The sequence below is a fragment of the Vespula vulgaris genome, chromosome 12, assembly GCF_905475345.1.
Source record: "Vespula vulgaris chromosome 12, iyVesVulg1.1, whole genome shotgun sequence".
Lineage (NCBI taxonomy): Eukaryota > Metazoa > Arthropoda > Insecta > Hymenoptera > Vespidae > Vespula > Vespula vulgaris.
Genome location: NC_066597.1, coordinates 4,022,501 through 4,041,947, shown reverse-complemented (window position 1 = coordinate 4,041,947; position 19,447 = coordinate 4,022,501). Strand labels below are relative to the sequence as shown.

Sequence of the window (19,447 nt, the reverse complement as noted above, 5' to 3'; positions counted from 1 at the left end):
CGTCATGTAGCTATATATGGTGTTTCCCAAATAAGTAGGAAGATAATATTTACTTGATAACATTAAGTAATTAGATAACTTTTGATCGTTACTTTTACCAAAGAACAGTTTTATAGAATATTATTTTTGGAAATATTTAATATATCAAGATATATGATAATAGTACTTTAGTTCTATCTTAAATAGGTTTATAGAAATATTTATTAAATTTAAGATAGAGGGTATGAAAGGTAATCTAACGGAGCATTGTTACGTTATGGTACAATAATCTTTTATTAAATTTCACCTACAAACAACGAATCACAGAACGTTACATTAGAGTTCCTTACATCAATCCATCGTGTCTTCATATATTTTACAAGTAAATAATTATATATTTATCCCTATTACAGTAAAGTCTTATTCGTTAAAATATCTTGTAGCGTAGTCAATCGTTATGTGTATATATAAATTTAATTCACCTAAAAATATGATTTTTGTTGTAGTGTTCATTCATCGTTTATAAGTGTCTGCTATCATGTATACAAGTGGTACGTTAGGTATAGGTACTTGCTTTTGTCCATTGTACTCTGATATTTTTTTCTTAACTTTTGTATGAATACCCATATATATTCTCAATGGTTCCATATTATATAGAAAAATTATTATTTCAAAAATCTTCATATGTCAAAAGACCTTTTTCATCGACAAAAATCTAAGACTTTATTCCATCAAACGAGGATAGGGCTAACATTTTTTTTTTTTTAAGTACCTGGACAAAGTGATGGTATTACAATATAAATCACTAAAAGTTTTATATGTTTTTTCTTCTTTTTTTTTTCATTTTTTTTTTTTTTTTTGTTAAAAGGCAACATGTCTTTGTTAATACAAGAAGGCAATTTGCTTTGTATCATCGGTATATCCGGCGTCCCCAAGACATTTATGATTTTAACGATACTGAATATATTTTTAAGTGGCAAATGTAAGGGACCATTTTACAGGCATTATTGGCAGCACTGGATCACTTTGTGTATGTATTCACTGTATTCACTTCTTGAAAATATTCCAACATTATATCGTTAATTAGCTGTACTCCAAGAGCATTTATGTCTCTTAAGTTACAACATACTCTCTGATTTTTACATATTACTTCACTTCGCATTGTCTTTCGCAGTCACGAAGAATAATAACTAGCATATACGTTTTTTTGTTTTTTTTTTTTCTTTTTTTTCGTAAGTATATCCTCAACGAATCCTTATGTACAAAACTTAGATATACAGAATACACTTGCACTCGTACGTACTTCGCCATCATGGGGCGTCAATAAATTAAATTTTTATTCTCTAAATCATTATTATTATTATCATTAATATTATTATTATTAATTATTATTTTTTATTCTTTATTATTATTATTATTATTATTATTATTATTATTATTATTATTATTAATATTATCATTAATATTATATTCTTATTATACATCCCCTTCCCAAACTTTAGAAAGATTTCTCTACGTTACAAAAGTACGATGTCTTCGATACAAGTGAGTATGAAAAAATCGGCGAGTGTGCGTTATTTAGCTACGATCGAACTTTCATCGAATATAATTGAAAATTATGTTCGATGCGAAAGCTTGGTCGCAAGTTCCAGTATAAAAAGAAAACGTATATAATGTGTGTGTGTGTATATATATATTTTTATATATATATGTATGTATATATATATATATATACACACAGCACAAAAGTTCGAAACGTTTCGTTAATTAATTCGAGACATCGTACGAGACGGTCGAGCCTCCTCTTCCTCTCATCAATTACTCCTATCCTAACCTAACACACATCTTGACGCGACGGAAAATCGTCTCATAGACACATTAAACTCCTCCTCTCGCTCCTCTTACCCCTGATTTGCTCTACATAACATACAATATATATATTCATATAATATATATAATATTCAATAATATTTATATATATTTATATATTTATATTTATATGTACTTAAGATATATATATATATATTTTTTTTTGTTCTATATATATATACAGCGATATATAATGTCTGTCTCAATAATATTTATGAATCAGTAACACTAGGTTGCTAAATAACATTCTTGGACCTCATTTGTATATAGCCAGCACCTTACGTTGTTGAACCTTCAGCTCGAACGGAAGAGTCATCCCTTCTGTTATATTTAAAAAAATATAAAGTGTACCCACTCCTTCACTCACTCCCTCCCTTCCTCTCTCTCTCTCTCTCTCTCTCTCTCTCTCTCTCTCTCTCACTCTCTCTCTCTCCCTCCTCCCTGAGCTCGTTCCGCAAAATTCTTTTAAAACGGACATATTCTCCATTCTCAAGGGAAACTCTTTTTTCCGCCCCCTCTTCCCTCCTTCTCTTTCTTCCTCTCTATTTCTCTCGCGTCCCTTTCACTCTCTTTCTCTCTCTCTCTCTCTCTCTCTCTCTCTCTTACTCTCTCTCTATTTCTTTCTACTTTCCAAGTCTCGTCACAGCCCTCATTTCGTTTCGCATTAAAACTTTTCAGGTTTTTATTAAACGTTTCTTCGTCACGCCACATATAACAATTTTCTAGATAACATACATAATCATCTAATATACAATAAATAATTTATCGCGTTTATCCCCAATGTACAATTTTCGCTTATACTTTTTCTTTCTCTACATCTTTCCCTCTCCATCGTCCTTTCTCTCTTGCTCTATACTTTATAGGTTAAGTAATTCGTCCACAGTGATCTATCTTCTTTCTTCTACTTACTTTCTTCTTCTTCTTCTTCCTCTTTTTCTTTTTCTTTTTCTTTGCTCTCTTTCGATAAAATACGATTAGTAACGTCTGTCCCGTAAATATAAGAACTAAATTTTGTACAAATTTGTAAACTAGATCGAAAGCACGCATAAATGCATATGCATATATACATATATATATATATATATACGCACCACACGATCTATGCATAAAGCGAACTTCGGATCTCTTCGTGGACGTAGAGTAGTAGATTGATTCTTTTTCTTTCTTTCTATTTCTCTTTTTCTCTTTCTTTCTCTTCGACTATTCTCGCACGCTATATATATACACAACATATGTGCATATATATATATATATTCTAATACCTTCGTAACCCAGAGCAGACAACAGCAGACACAGACAGAACATACACGCATACACATCTCATCATCATACATACGTGGACGCAAGTGAGCACGCAGCACGCATGCACGCACACAGCCAAGAACAATGTGTGTGTATTTTAACAAAGGAGGAGACGAAGCACGAGTAGAGAGAAACTCCTTCGCTTATTAGCGAAAATGGATTATTTTTCGCCAATCGTTCCTAAGAATCATCAATCGCGATCATTATCGCAAGATTCAACCCGTAAACGGGTGTAAAATGGAAACGGTATGGTCGAGTCAGAGAGGGCGAGCTCTTTTTGTAGGATGTGCGGCGGTAGGTCGTCGATGGGACGTCTCGGCATAAAGAATCGTCGGCGTTCTCGACGACGACGATCTTTTAAGAAAATTCAAGTTTTCGATATAGCGGTAACCTCCTCCTTCTTCATCTCTTCCTCCTCCTCCTCCTCCTCCTCCTCCTCCTTCTCCTCTTTCTCGTGCTCGCGCATAATGTTCCTCCCTCGGGGAACAACAACGAGACCTATCTCACGCGCCCGTACAATCGATCTCTATTATGTCCTTCGGTACGTCGACGAATTGATACACCAATCTTTGGCCGTCGACCTTAGCCAAAATGCCACGTTGATAATAGTATCTCAAGGCGCGACCCATCGTCTCGTAATTCATGTCGGGCTTGTTCTTGTGCAAACCCCAGAGTCTTGATACCGCTTTACTATCGACCAATTTAAATACTCCTCTCTCGCGATTCGTCCATTTTATATATCGCGGACAATACTCTCGATCCTGTAACAATTTCAACAGAAATTCCCAGAGATACGTCGTCGAGCCTTCCCGCGATTTCCTTTTAACAGTCGCTCCCTCCCCCTGACGTGGCTTCTTCAACTTGTTTTTCTTCGAACGTGGCGGAAAACCGAGTTCCAGAAGATAAAGATCGTCCGATACCGAACTCGTCGCTGCTTGTATTACACTAGTCGGTACACCACCAGGTCCTCTTGGCGGGCTCGGTGTGCACGGTGTAGCGAATTGTCCTCCTCCGCCATACATCGAGTTTACGTAACTGCTATAGCTCTCGGACACTGTAACCAGAGGAAAACAGACAAATGTTCGTTTAATCCTTCTATCAAGATACCAAAAGAGAAAAAAATAAAGAAAGAAAGAAAAAGGAAAGGAAACACATAGAAATTCCCTACGTTCGAAATTCGAACTTTTTCTCCGCTGATAAACGTAGTAGTACGCTATATCTTTGCTAGATAGCGCCACGCGATGAAGATTTATAAACGACAATTTTTCATTCTTTCGTTTTACCACGAAAGGATTCGCGCGAGCCGAATATCTTATTCCAAAAAATCGTCATTTTATTTCAAGGCCAATCGACTTGGTCTCTATCTCTTTTTCTGCGTAACTCGCTTTCTCTCTCTCCCCCTCTCTTTCTCTCTTTTTCTCCGTCTCTTTTCATAACCACGATGCTACGGAAATATCTTAGAATTAAATTACGATTTATAATTTCTATCGGATTATTTCTAACCTCCAAAACCTTACACGCGAAATCTTCTTTATCGGCTCGATTTATCGTAAAGAGTCAATTTAACAAGGCATTCGTAGAGTCAGTTTTCGCGCCACGACTCGGATATACATATGGTCGCGGTTCAACGTGCAACGAAACACTATTAATAGCCCTACTCTCCACGGACACGATCGTCGCCGACGGCGACGGCGGTGTCCTGCCGTCGTTTTCTGTCGCCGGATGATCGATGTTTCGAGAACGCGTTGGCCGGGCTCGATAACGGAGCCCCTTTTTCCTGTTTACTCCCCCATCGATCTCCCCCCGCGTCCTCTCTTCTGCATGCTTCTCTTTTTTTCTTTTCTCTCTTTCTCTCTCTTTCTGCCTGTTGTGTCTGTCTGTCTTTTTCTCGTACAATGATTATCCATCTCTCTCTAACACAGACGCGAACAAAACGACTGTTCTCGAATAGGAGGAAGGGAAGGAGGAGGAGGAGGAGGAGGAGGAAGAGGAGGAGGAGGAGGAGACGAGGGAATGTAGAAGGAACGCGGATGAAGGGGAAGGAGGAACGAAGAGTCGAATTCACGATCCGTAGACGACGGAAACATCGTTTATGGCCGCGTGCCGGTTCGATCGCGAGCGATGTCAGGGTGTTGCTTGTCTCTCGTCGATCGTCTTCGTTCGGTGCACCCGTACTAGCGATACGAGTTATACTCGTCGCACGATTTGTCTTCTACAGAGAGAATGAGAAAAACAGAAACAGAAAGAGGAAGAGAGAGAGAGAGAGAGAGAGAGAGAGAAAGAGAAGCGAAGAAAAAGAAATATGTAGGAGAGAAAGAAGAAAACGAAATATACAAGAGAGAAAGAAACAGTGAGAAAGAATAGAGGCGTGGCGACAGGAACGTACGCACAAAAATAAGAACACGCACAAAAAATTGTTTACTCTTTTGATTTGTATAATCTCGACTTTGAAACGTTCGATCGACTGGGCTTGCTAACGTGAAATCAAACGAGCATCGAACGACGACGACTAACTGTATTATTACTTATTGCTCTCTTTCTTTCTAATTCTTTGTTTCTTTTCTTCTCTCTCTCTCTCTCTTTCTCTCATTCTCGGCGTACTTATATATTTTTTACGTGACAAGCAAGGTTACCGCGAATAGGAAACGTTTTATACATACGCCACTGACCGCGTGTGGTCAGTGTCTTTACATGTATGCGTGTATGTGTATAGCTCGGCGAAGAGAAAGAAGGAGGGTAGAAGTTAGACGCACGGATAAGGAGTCGAGGGAGAAGAGAGAAAGAGAGAGTGAGAGAGAAGTGGAGGGAAAGGAACGATGCGTGGAAGGAGAAAAGAGACCGAAGAGTGGAAAAGGAAGAGAAGAGAAGAAAAGAGGAGAGGAGAGCAGCGGAGAAGAGAGGAGGAGAGGAAAGGAAAGAAGAGGAGAGGAGAAGAGTAGAGAGGAGAGAACGAGAAAGAGAGCGGATTCTGCCTGCAGTAGTATGATAGAGGACTGACCCGAGCCAAGGTTGCACGGGTGACGCCATCAAGCGGCTACTAGTGCATAATAGCGCCGCGACTGCGCTAAAATCGGAACTCCGCGCCTTCCCCCCACCCTTTCGCCCTGCACCGCCACCACCAGAACCACCTCCTCTCTCCGCGTCACGCTCCTCCCTCCCAACCGTCCCACCGTTCCCTCGTTCGTCCACCGTGTTCTCCTCGTCCCTACCCCCTCCCCATCCACCTCGACCTCCCCTCTCTTCCCCCATCCTATCGCTCTCACCGTCTCACTCTCATTGCAGTTCCTTGGGGGCTCGCGCGCTTTCGCTGTTTGTCGAACGATTCCTTCGACTTTATTCGCGAAACCTCTCTCTTTCTTACTTCCGAGCCTCTCTAGAGAGAAAGAGAGAAAATACGAAGAGAAGAAAGAGAGAGAAAGAAAGGGGAGAAAGGGTGGTGGGACAAACGTAGGGAAAATACAAAGATAGAGCAGAAGGGGATTTGGATTTTCGAGGTGGTTCTAAAAATAAAGAGAACGTTCCGTTGTTCTCTCTCTCGAGCTATGCGAACGTGTATATATATGTATATGGAACTATCGCGTATGCATGTACGTTAGAGAAAAAGAGAGAAGGAGAGAGAATGACTCTCAGAGCGAAGAAGAGTGACGAGAAGACGGAATGAGAATGAGAAAGAGAAGAAGAGAGAGAGAAAACAGCTGAAGCGAACCGTGTTTACGCGCGGTATGACTGGCTAGATGAGTCAATCTCGTAGACCCGTTGTCTAGGAGGCTTCAAGTGGGGGAAATACTACTTCACTGACCTATACCACAGAGAGGCGACGTAAAGAGAGAGAAAGAGAGAGAGAGAGAGAGAGAGAGAGAGAGAGAGAGAGAGATGGACGAGGAGGAACGTACGACGTGCGAACGCGATTTAACTTTTTTGAAGGCGAACGTACGCTAATGAGTAATGTGACGCATCTATTTACATACATACATATATATATATATATACTTTTATATATATAATATGTTTATATATATATGCTACAAGAGTCTATTATTTAATCATCGAGGAAGTTCGATTTACGTACGGTCTATATCGATCAGAGTCACGAGGGTAGAGCGATATTATTTCGGCATTCCGCATTCCGTCGTTTGGCACACAAGTCGATGCGGCTCAAAAACGCATTGAGTCGAACGAAACGAAAACTAACTGAGAGGAAGATGACGATTACGCGTGATATGCGTGGACGGAAAAAGAAGAAGAAAAAGAAAAAGAAGAAGAGAATGTTATAGATGTGGGTGGAAAGCATCGGTAATACTCTATAGTGGATGACGAAGAAGAAGAAAAAGGAGAAGTTAGAAGAGAAAGAGAAAGAGAAAGAGAAAGAGGAAGAGGACGAGGAAAAGGAGGAGGCTGGAGAAGAGAACAGCCGAAAGTATTCGACGACGGTATAAACAAAGCGATCATGGATCACGGATCCCGCGAGCTGGTGTAGTCTCGCGGAGCGAGGCGTGCAGTAACATATAGCGGTGCATACAGTGGAGGAGGAGGAGGAAGAAGAAGAGGAAGAAGAGGAGGAAGAGGAAGAGGGAAGAGAAGAGATGGAGGGAAGTAGGATAAAGATGGGCCATGGCGGTGTGCGTCCGTGCAAGGGACGAGAGGGTGGAAGCGGGAGATGCGGCGGCGGCGGCGGCGGCGGCGGCGGCGGCGGAGGAAGAAGAGGTGGTAGTGGTGGTGGTGGTGGTGGAGGAGGAGAAGGAGGAGGTCGAGAGAAGGGGAGAGTTGACCTTCAGCTGCGCCGGGAAAGTCAGGCAGTCACTGACCGACAGACTAACTTAACTGCTCTATCCTTCTCCTCCTTCTCTCTTCTCTCCACCTCCATTCGCGAGCGGCTAGTCCGATGCACCGTGCTACCACCACGCACATATATACATATGTGTGTGTGTGTGTATGTATCACGTATACGCACGAACCAAGAGAGAACGAGAGAGAAAGAGAGAGACACGACGAACTCCAGTGTTCACGGACGCCGACGACGCGACAAGCCGTTCCTCCTCCTCTCCCCTTTCTCTCTTCTCGACTACCTCCTCCTTCTCCTCCTCCTCTTCCTCTTCTTCTTCTTCCTCCTCCTTCTTCTTCCTTAGCTCTTTGCCCCTCTACTCTCCTTACTACATCTCGTCGTCAACGTCCTCATGTCTTCGTCGTCTTCTTCGCTCTCTGCCGATGCTCTTCTCCCTCTTTCTTCTTTCTCTTTTTATTTTCCTGCCTTTTGCCTACCCTTGCCTCCCCCCTCTCTTTCTCACTCTCGCTCTTTCTCTCTCTTACTCACTCTCTTCCTTTCTTTCTTTCTTTCTCTTTCTTTCTTTCTTTCTTTCTTTCTTTCTTTCTTTCTTTCTTTCTTTCTTTCTTTCTTCCTTCCTTCCTTCCTTCCTTCCTTCCTTCCTTCCTTCCTTCCTTCCTTCCTTCCTTCCTTCCTTCCTTCCTTCCTTCCTTTCTTTCCTACGTTCTAGACCTAAAGTAGCCCTTCTTCTTTTGCTCCTCCCTCTCTACTCTTTCAGCCTATTATGTTACCCCATTGCCTTGAGCTACTACTATCTTTAACCCCCGAAACTCGTCGAAAATCGTCAACTCTCTTTACACTCGAGTCGCATGTATGTATGTATGCTTTTCTTTCTTTCTCTCGTCTCTTCCCTTTCCCTTCCTACCTACATAATAACTACTAAAATAAAGAGGCAGAAAGAGAAATAGAGAAAGAGAAAGACAAAGTAATGCGGAAAAAGAAGAAATAAAATTGGCAGATCTCCATGTCGAGATACGTCGAAAATCAAAATTTCGAGAGGAAGCTTAGCTTATCCATTTTCATTGTATTAATGTTATTCGCGGTTACTGACGAGAATGAAAAAGACAGATAGAGAGAAAGAGAATAAGAGAATGAGAGAGATAATCACGTTCCAGACTACAGGCGTGGTTTTTCTTCTACGCGACTACCTTGACTCGTAATAAAGCGTACAAAAGACAGACTACTCCCCCTACCTTACCGACCGTGTCGGTTTCACGAATCCGCAATGACCGCATACCTCTCTCCCTCCCTCTACCATTCTTTCTTTCTTTCTTTCTTTCTCTTTTTCGTTCGAGGAAAACTACGAAAAAAAAGTGTTATGAAGATGATCGCAAAGGACTTTTGGAACCGATCAAAGAGCGATATCGTCGTCATCGTCGCGAATAATAAAAATCACGTCGGATGATCATCCGTACGATCATCTGTTCACGATTCCAGAAACATGTTACGAGAAAGGACTTTACTACATTACTACTACTACTGTTACTGCTGCTGCTGTTGCTGTTATACCACTAACTTCGTGTGGTACTTCGCGAGGAACCAATAAAAGTTCCTAGGCAATGGAAAAGAAGAAACGTTCGTGAACGCGTTCGTTCGATTTATATCCCGCAGGGACTCGAAGAAGAACTAAGAGGAAAGAAGAAAGAAGAAAGAAGAGAACGAGAACAAGAAGTATATATCCTGGCGTACGTTTCTTCGCGGGTTCGTCGATCGTTCGATGAGATTCTTATTGCCAGCTTCCTGCTGCACGTATCACGCTGGTGGGCAGCACCATCGCTCTTTCTCTCTCTCTCTCTCTTTCTCTTTCTTTCTCTTCCTTACGTACTCTCTTTCTCTCTCTCTCTCTCTTTATAGGTTACCTCTAGCTCGCAGCATACACGGAAGTCTCGAAAGCGTTTGAAGAGAAAAAGAAGTGGAGGAGGAGGAGGAGGAGGAGGAAGAGGAGAAGGAAGAAGATGAAGGAGGATAAAGAGGAGTACTAGGTGCACCCTATGCTTCTCCACGCATAGTCCATTATCGTGTTCTATCGTAGAACACGTACATAACTACGAATCGCAAGCTATATATATATATATATATTGTACGTTTATATTGTATACATTGTATGTATATATGTATCTATGTATTGTATATACATATGTATTAAATGTACTATATGTATAGATGTATGTATGTATTGTATGTATCTACCTAGACGCTGAGGGACCGGTCCCAACTGTGCGTGCACTGCCTACGTCGCACGCATTATTTCTTTTCGCGAACCGACGTGGACAGAGGTCAAGAAGAAGAGGAAGAAGAAGAAGAAGAGAAGAGAAGAGAAGAATACGACGAGACGATGAGAGAGGCGAGAGTGAAGAAGAGGTGCCGTTGGTGGAGGTGGAGAAATAAGAGGTAGTGGAGGAGGGGGAGGAGGATGGTCGAATGGGAAGAATGCGTGACTCTTCTTCCGTCGTCGCGTACGCGACGTGTGCGAGGTCAGTGACCATGAAGCGCGTACAAGGTGGGCGCGACTTCTTGCGCGACTTAGAGAGAGAGAGAGAGAGAGAGAGAGAGAGAGAGAGAGAGAGAGAGAAAGAGAGGGATAGACCTGGGGCTGGTCGCGTCTTCGAGCTGGAAAATGCGACGCGGAACGAATACTTCGTACACGTAGTATGCGATACTCGAGCTAATATAGAACGGCTCGCGAAGAACGCGTCGATCCTGAGAGTATATATATATATGTATGTGTGTATATATGTATGTATGTGTATACATGTATGCGTGTGTGCATGTGAAAGAGAGAAATATTCTTAAATGTCGACGAGATAGAAAGGGAATGAGAGAGAGAGAGAGAGAGAGAGAGAAGGCTTCTGGACTTTACGGTATACTTTGCGGGAGAGCTACTAGTACATGACTCCTCTCTCTCTCTCTCTCTCTCTCTCTCTCTCTCTCATCTCTCTCTTACTCACTCTCTTTCTCTTTTCGCTGCCGGGTATACGAAACCACGGGAGGTCGTTGGGATACATTAGGGTAACAACGAGACGGTGACAAGGAGAATATTATTTGTACTTTGAACGTGCCTCTAACGATCCTAAAACGTACGAATTGTTAATATAAATTTTGCTTTAGCATTTCCAAAGAGAAATTCCTGATTGAAATTACACGAATTTATATTCCTTTTCTTTCTTTCTTTCTTTCTTTCTTTCTTTCTTTCTTTCTTTCCTTCCTTCTTTCTTTTCCTTCTCTCTTTCTCTAGAAAGCAAAAGTGATAACCTTTTCACAACGCACTGCCAAAAGCTAGCTAAAGATAATAAATACTCGTGCGGTAGCTGACTCGCTTGGTGATTTGGGTCAGTGCTATTGACACCGATCGAACGACTTTATCGTTCTATATTACGATTAAAACAATAAGATAAAACGTCAATTGCACTGGGGAATGTAAATAAGTTAACAATACAACAGCAAGACGTCTGCCCTAGAATCAATCGCGACATACCACGAAGAAGAGAGAAAAAAAGAGAAAGAAAGAAAGAGAGAGAGAGAGAGAGAGAGAGAGAGAGATACAGATAGACAGCAGAAAGAAACAAAGTATCAATAAGTAGTATTAGTAGTAGTAATACACTAGTAACTAGTAGTAATACTAATAACGTTACTATTAGTAGCCAGTAGTAGTGATAGTATAATACAATAGTAATTTAGTAGTAGTAAGGATGATAGTAATGGTACTAACAGCACACGTCACGTCACGGCGATATAACGGAGCAGGTCTTTTCGCGTAATCGACGTAATCGATAATTCGAAGAGGTTAAAGGAACGATGCCTATGTTCATTGCAAAGATAGAAAGAGAGAAAGAGAGAGAGAGAGAGAGAAAAGAGGATAAGAAAAAGATATATACGTATTTATCAAGAACGTGATACAAAAAAAAGAAAGAAAAAAAAGAGAAAACGGAAAATAGAGGGATATAGGAGAATGAAGAAGAGGAAGAAGAAGAAAAAGAAGAAGAAAGAGAACGAGGAGGAGGAAGAGGAGGACAGTGTAGCGACAAAGTTCCTCCGCTCACTTTCTCCGATAGTGTATAGTACTCGAAGAGACAGGCTTGCTTTTCCCCTTCCGTCCATTCTCCTTCGTTCGTTCCTCCATCCGTTCCTCCTAGCTCGCCCTCCTCTCCTCCTCCTCCTCCTCCTCCCAAGCTGCCTCGACCATATATATCCGCGGGTCTAGGCTAGCTCAGTGGGTCTAGGTCTAGGCTAGCTGCAACGTCGCGTGTGCGTGCAGTATGCACCGCCGATGCAGCTGCGTGCACGCGCCACAAAAGATATCGTGCGCAAGGCGAACGCGTCACCCTTTCTAACTTCTCTCTTTCTCTTTCTCTATTTCTCTCTCTTTCACTCTTTCGTTCTAACCTCTTCCAACTACTCGCGACATTATATTTAGAGAGACGTGTGTGTGTGTGTGTGTGTGTATGTGTGTGTGTGGTGCTCTCTCCCTCTCTTTTCCTCGCGCGTACACGTGCGAGGGTGTGTGCGTGAATATTCGTTCGACGAGATCGAGAGAACTCTCTAGATCTTCCTTCTCTCTCTCTCTCTCTCTCTCTCTCTCTCTCTCTCTCTCTCTCTCTCTCTTCCTTTTTCTCTTTCTTTCTTTTTCTTTGTCTTTTCCCGCTCGTTCCGCCATTTCTTCTTTTTTCTTTTTCTCTTCGAAAGTCCGCTTCCGCGCGTCATCTCGCGCTGGTAAACGTAAAACAACAACCAACAACGACAACGACGACACGACGACGACGACGATGATGACGACGACGACGCGAAGAAGACTAAGCTAAGACGACGACAACGATGCGTATGTAACAGAAGAGGAGTAAAGTATAGGAAGATGAAAAAGAGCTCCATGGTACTCCGTCCATCAACAAGCGCCGGAAATGAATCATTAAAAATCCTCAATTTTCAACGCGACGACTCTATTTCTCTCTCTCTCTTTCTCTCTCCCCCCTTCCCTCGCTCCCTCTCCCTCACTCTCTCTCTCTCTCTCTTGCTTCTCGTGAAGAGGAAATGTGTTTTTGTCGAAGAATGAGAACACACCCGTTTAACTTTCGTTACGAAATATGGAAAGGAAACTTAATTTTCTTTCAAAAAAAAATCGAACTTGTATTTTCGATATTAAAGAGAGAAAGTAAGAGACAGACAGAGAGAGGAGAGGAAGAGAAGATATTGTGTGCGCTGCTAGTGTTTTCGTACGAAAGAGATAGAGAAAGAAATGGAAGGAAGAGAAAAAGAGAGAGAGAGAGAAACTGGCCCGTGTGAAACAATAGAGAGAGAGAAGGAGAGGAAGTAAAAGAGGAGAACAACAAAAGCGAAAAGCAAAAGTCGCGAGAACGCTTGCGCGAGAACGAAAGTGAGCGTGTTATATATGTACGTACTTATGTACGTAAGTAAGTAAGTAAGTAGTAAATAAGTACGTATGTACGTTCCAACAGGAAACTGGGGTTGCACGCGAATACTTATATATGTAGTGTATGAATGTGATGTGTGAATATAATGAAAAGAATTTAGAGGTACGTAGATATCTCGTATATATATTAGTGAAAACAGAACAGCGGCAGGGAAGCAAGTAGGCAGACACTGACATGAAGGACGCAGAGGGAACTTTAAGTTCGCCTCCGCGTGCCTCGAGAAAGGCGCGATGCGTCCAGTCAGACGTATACGCGCCAAAACGAAGCGGAATATACTACGGTTCTCTGTATACGTGTGACAAAGCCGAAAGAAGCAGGAGCAGGGAAGATAAAAAGAGAGAGTAAAGAGGAAGAAGAGAATGGTGGATGTATGAGAGAGAGTGAAAGAGAGAGAGAGAGAGAGAGACAGGAAGAGAAAGGGATAGTTATAATGCTTGGTAAGAGACAAGTATATATATATGTATGTTATATTATATGTACGAATATATATATGATATATGTAATAAATATAGGAATGCTTGTTTTTATGATACAGGTATATATAGAAAAAGAAATAGATACGTTTTAGGTAAAAAAGAAAAACAGATATATATATATTATTTCTATATATATATTCTATTATTCTATATATTATATAGAAAATAGATAGAGAGAGGAGATACATTGCAACATATGAGAAAGAAAAAGAAGAGGGGAGAAAGAGGACAGAGTAGAGTACGATCGTGCACCAAGCATCGAGCGAGCGAGAGAGAAAGAAATAAAGAGGGGTGACGGAGGCAGAGGATGCAACGCGCGACGTCGGGACGAGGAAGGAGGCCGGCGAAGGGAAAGAGGAGGGACAGACGGGGTGAACTGCCGGCGACAAGGTCACCGTCTATACCTCGCTGAAACCGCCAATACGTGCGCCTTCGGCGTTATACTCGCACGGTACTCTAGCTACGCGAGTCGGTCGCCGTCGTCGTTGTCCGTGTAGTCGCCGTCGTTCGTATGCGTGCATGTGCATCCTCGGCACGACTCGACTCGATTCGACTCGACTCGGCTCGGTTCGGCTCGGCTCAGCTCGGCGCTATTCGACTCAGCTCGGTTCGGCTCGGCTCGGTGCACGTGCACGTGCACGCGCACACGTGTGAGGGCGTGCGTGAGCTAGTATAATCGGAATAAGTTAAGTGACGCTCATCGACGTAATTTTCGAGTATTTATTATCGTTCCTTTTTCGCTGAAATTCGAATTTTTGGTTACTTATTCGTCGTTGGTTTTTTCTCTTTATCTTGTTCTTTGTTCTTTTCCTTTCTTTTAGATTTGCTTTATTCTAGATTAATTTTGATCCGTTTTGTTTTTTCTTCGTATCCTTTTCCAAATATTACTTTTGGTATTCGATATCGTGCGCTTTGAAATAGTCGACGGATCTATCAGGGAGAAGAAAAGCCGGATTTGATAGATACATATATCGCGAATCGAATGACGAAGAAAGAAAGATGGTAACGACGGATCGTGCGTTTTCGTCCTCGCTCGATATCGTTCGGCAAAAGGAGAAGGATGAAAGACCTTGAGGAAATATCCTTCTCATCTTCTCTCTTTCTCTCTCTCTCTTTCTCTGCGAACCTGCACTCTCATCGACTTTATCGTTATCGCATCGAGAAACACATCCGACCCTCTTATTTTATCTCCTTCCAGGATGTACATACGGACATATACATATACATATATTATACATACATACGTATGTACGTACGTACGTACGTACATATATAACACACAACATACGATATATGCTTACCCGAGAAGATCGTCCTAACCTCCTTGTATTGTATTAACGTTTTGAAAAGAAAATCTACGCGATTTCGAGGTACGTCCGGCTTCTTCGGGTTGAGAACCGTTTCGTGCAACAGCGCTATGCATTTTTGCCGGCGGCAGCAGTGGCGGCGGCGGCGGTGGCGGCAAATACAAGCGTACGTATGCGGATATACGCATATACACACGCACACACACAACACACTACACTACAAACGTATATATACGAAACCACGTATACGTCTTCGTACCATCGAGCGATGTATGATACTAACACGACACACGTAAATTCACTAAATGTATACAATATTCCAACTTCACACAGGCACACATACGTACATACACGCGACACACGCGCATATGTGCGACTCACGGTGATAATATGTACACCGCAAATATACAATACTACACACACAATACATATGTCGGTAGGGGCAGAGACCCAGGAAGGACGCTCTCCAGCGACCCGCGTGTGCCTCTCCCTCCCCTTCATCCTCCTCATCCTCTTTTTCCTCTTTACCCTATCCGTACGCGTCCGAGAGCCGTCTTCTCTACTTTTCTCTTCCTTTCTCTCTCTCTCACTCTCAAATAGCTTACCTACTCTTCTTATTTTTCTCTCTTTCTCTCTCTTTCTTTTTATCTCTATCTTTGGCTCTTTATTTCTCTCTCTCTCTCACTCTCTTTCTTTTTTTAATCTCTATCTTTGGCTCTTTATTTCTCTCTATCCTTCTCTCTCTCTTTCTTTCTCTTTCCTTCTTCCTCTTTGATTCCAAGTGCTAAACGTTGGCTATGAGAGGGGAAGAGAAAGCAAAACTTGTCGAGAAAATAACCGAGTGCTGATTTTACTTTCTCTCTCTCTCTCTCTCTCTCTCTCTCTCTCTCTCTCTCTCTCTCTTTCGTTCTTTTTTATTTCAAGAAACTTCGTGAACGATCGCGAGTTCTCGTAAAGAAACGCCAGCTATTATTGACTTCGTTCGAAAGTCATTTTTCTCTTTTCTCTTCTTTCGTGTTTCTATTGTTTTTCACGGAAATGGAAGTTTAAAGAAAGTCGAGAGAAAGAGAAAAAGAGAGAAAGGGAGAGAGAAAGAGAGAAGGAAAACGGAACGAAAAAATAATCATGGAAGAAAGATTGCCACAACAGTATAATACGTATATGCACACGTGCAATGGAGAGAAATCGGTGGGAAGAGGTTAAGTGGAAAGAAAAAAGAAAAAATATTAGAATTTATTCGATAGTCGTATTCGAAGTGTAAACGACGGTTAATAAATACGTTGTATGTATATATATGGTGATTATGTATGTTATAATGTTGAACCATGTACCGACATTGACAAATGTAAAGTAGAGGAATAATTTCATCGAGACATTTAACTCGGTGTAACCTTCTCGACTATTGTTAGGAATTCCGTGAATTCATTTTTGCACGGTTTTAAACGTAATGCACGAAATAATCACGAGCAATATTGTTGCGCACATAACCAAAGTATATTTTGAGAGGAGGATTCATGATTATTTTTTTGATATATATATACATACATACATACATATATATATATATGTATATAATTATGTATATATGTGTATGCATGTATGTCTCTCTTTGTATGTGTGTATTTAAAAAATTTAAGATAAGAAGAGGAAGAAGATGAAAAGGAAAAAGAGAATGATAATGGATAATTATTATTGATAATTATCTCTTCCTCTCTCTCTCTTTCTCTTTTTCTCTTTCTCTTTCTATCTTTCAAAAAGCCAAAAAAGAAAAAAAAAAGAAAGACACCGCCATAACTTCCTGCCGCTCTCATATTTTAAGTATGATTCACGTGTCTACGACGAATCGCATGGCCTACAATAAAAATACGACACCCGTTCTTTACTTCCGGAGTTCCACGACGATGTTATTAATCAGCGATAGTGGTCACGAAAGCTTCACATTTGTCGACGTTTTCCTGTGCAAATGTATTCCTTTTTCTTTTCTCTTTCATTTTCTTCTTTTTCCTTCCTTCGTTTTCTTTTCTTTTGTCCTTTTTCTTGTTATTTATTTTCTTCGATTTCTCTTTCTCCATCCCTTTTTATCTCTTCCTCCTCCTCCTCCTTCCCTTCCATCTCGAAAATTTCAAATTCACGGAGGTAGAGTAGAAAATAGAAGTACGAAATGAAAATATTTAGCATAGATATGTGTGTATATGTATCTAGACCGTAAAACGTTGAAATAGTTCAATGCAGTAAAAGATTTCGTTCGAAAGTAAGTAAAATTTCGCTATCTGTTCACACATATAGACAGTTACACGTATAAAAAGAAAGGTTGTTTGCTTGCTTGCTTCTCTCCATACTTTATTCATGAAGTATTTTATGTGTACCTATGAATCTTGAAAAGACGACCTCTTATCATATGAGCTTTGTTATTATTATTATTATTATTATTTATCGACCTACAAACGTAAATAGTTAAGCACATACATGTACGTACATCATATGTATTACATCGAAGATTAAGGTTAACAAACGTTTTCGCGATCGAACAAATTGATTTGAAGTAAGAACCAAAAGATCGTTCTTTTAGGAACGATAGGAATCGATATATCGATGTTCTATCTAGTTTAACATCACTCGTAATAACCTAACATACGTATATACGCGGTTGAAGTAAAAGAACGGTGGGAGATGCCTAGACGACCTAGACCTAGACGAGGGCAGCTTTAAAGTGGCTCGAACTAGCAGTGGTAAAGTAATAGAGTATACTACTTGTACTACTTCTTCTAGTACTATACTATTACTACTTTACTACTACTACTACCGCTAGTAGTAGAGTAGTGTAGTGCCACCTTCCGATCGTCCTCTTTTTGCACGCTTACTCTCTCGAGACTGTCCCTCTCTCTCTCTCTCTCTCTCTCTCTCTCTCTCCCTTCCTCTTTTAACCTCACTTTTCCTCTCTGTCTTGCATTACTTTCACGAGGGTATTAAAACGCGCACGACTTCGAGATAGAAGAAGAGAGAGAGAGAGAGACAAACACTTCTTCGATTTCTTTTACAAAATAAGTTTTCCATTTTTTTTTATCACTCCTCCCCTCCTTTTACCCTCACCGATCTATTTTGATTCTAAGAACGTAAGGAAACAAGAACAAAGCAAAACAAAAAAGAAAGAAAAATCGTTTCGATCCGAGACCATTCGAAAATAATCATATCTCCTTTTTATCTATTTTTCAATCGTTTCAAGATTATTTTGTTTCTCTTCGTTTGATTTTGAAAAAGAGCAAAAGAAATAAAAAAAGAAAGAAAAACGAAAAAGAAAGAAGAAGGAAAACAAAGTCCTCCATCTTTATTTAACAAAGCGCACGCGTTTAACTTGCATGGAATTTAGAAAATATTCATGGGATGTGGCCCGGAAATGAAAGAACGATGATGACGACGGCGACGACAACGACAATGATGTTACAACAACGAATAGCTCGTAGAGCACACGTTCTCTCTCTCTCTCTCTCTCTCTCTGTATATTGCTCTTTCTCTCTCTTTCTCTCTTTCTCTGTATATCGCTCTTTCTCTATCGCTCTCGGCGGTTGTGGAGCTGTTGTTGCCTAGTGCTGCTAGTCGACCTAGACCTAGACCTAGTCTAGACTCAGAATCCGCACAGGCTGCATCGCGCGTTCCGTTTCTTTATTTTTACCCGCTACTTCTTGCGGGCTGCCTTAAGCACGAGCGGCTCGGCTTCACAAGCGTACAACACGCGTTACATAACCTCACACACGCCTCCGGGATCCTTTCGGAGACGTTATTATTATCATCGTCATCCAGAAAGAGAAAGGGAGAAAAAGAGGGAAAGAGAGAGAGAGAGAGAGAGAGTGTGTATGAGAGAGAGAGAGAGAGAGAGAGAGAGAGAGAGAGAGAGAGAGAGAGAGAGAGAGAGATAGGGGAAAGCTTCCGTATATTTTTTTTCCTCAAATTTTTTATTACTTCCTCGAGATAAGAAATTTGTTTGAAATTTTAGACAAATTTTATGTTACGTTCGATACATCTCCGTTGCTCGCTCTCTTTCTCTCTCTCTTTCTTTTGATTATCATCGAGAAAATAAAAGAAAGAAAGAGAGGGAAACTATCGTATATTTTTCATGTAATTTTTCATTACTTCCTTGAAATAAGAAATTTCTTCAAAATTTTAGACTAATTTTACCTTAGCTTTCGTTTATCTCTCTTTTGATTATTATCGAAGAAAAAAAAAGAAAGAAAGGGAGAAGCTTCCGTATGTTCTTTTCTTTCAATTTTT

At 40.9% G+C, this 19,447-nt stretch overlaps 1 protein-coding gene and 1 long non-coding RNA gene across 6 annotated transcripts in view; one reads left to right on the top strand and one right to left on the bottom strand.

The window, feature by feature from the left end:
• Nucleotides 1-254: 254 nt before the first annotated feature.
• Nucleotides 255-19,447, bottom strand: part of LOC127068243 (ecdysone-induced protein 74EF) — a 216,380-nt gene continuing 197,187 nt past the window's right edge. For all 5 annotated transcript variants that reach the window (XM_051004158.1, XM_051004161.1, XM_051004160.1 and 2 more), the window contains one exon: nucleotides 255-4,204. In XM_051004158.1, coding sequence (XP_050860115.1) covers nucleotides 3,654-4,204 — 551 coding nt within the window. In that variant the 3' untranslated portion in view covers nucleotides 255-3,653. The remainder of the gene's footprint in view (nucleotides 4,205-19,447) is intronic.
• Nucleotides 7,852-10,554, top strand: LOC127068279 (uncharacterized). The gene is made up of 3 exons (XR_007782890.1): nucleotides 7,852-9,732; nucleotides 9,827-10,052; nucleotides 10,167-10,554. It is a non-coding gene; the product is annotated as an uncharacterized LOC127068279 (long non-coding RNA).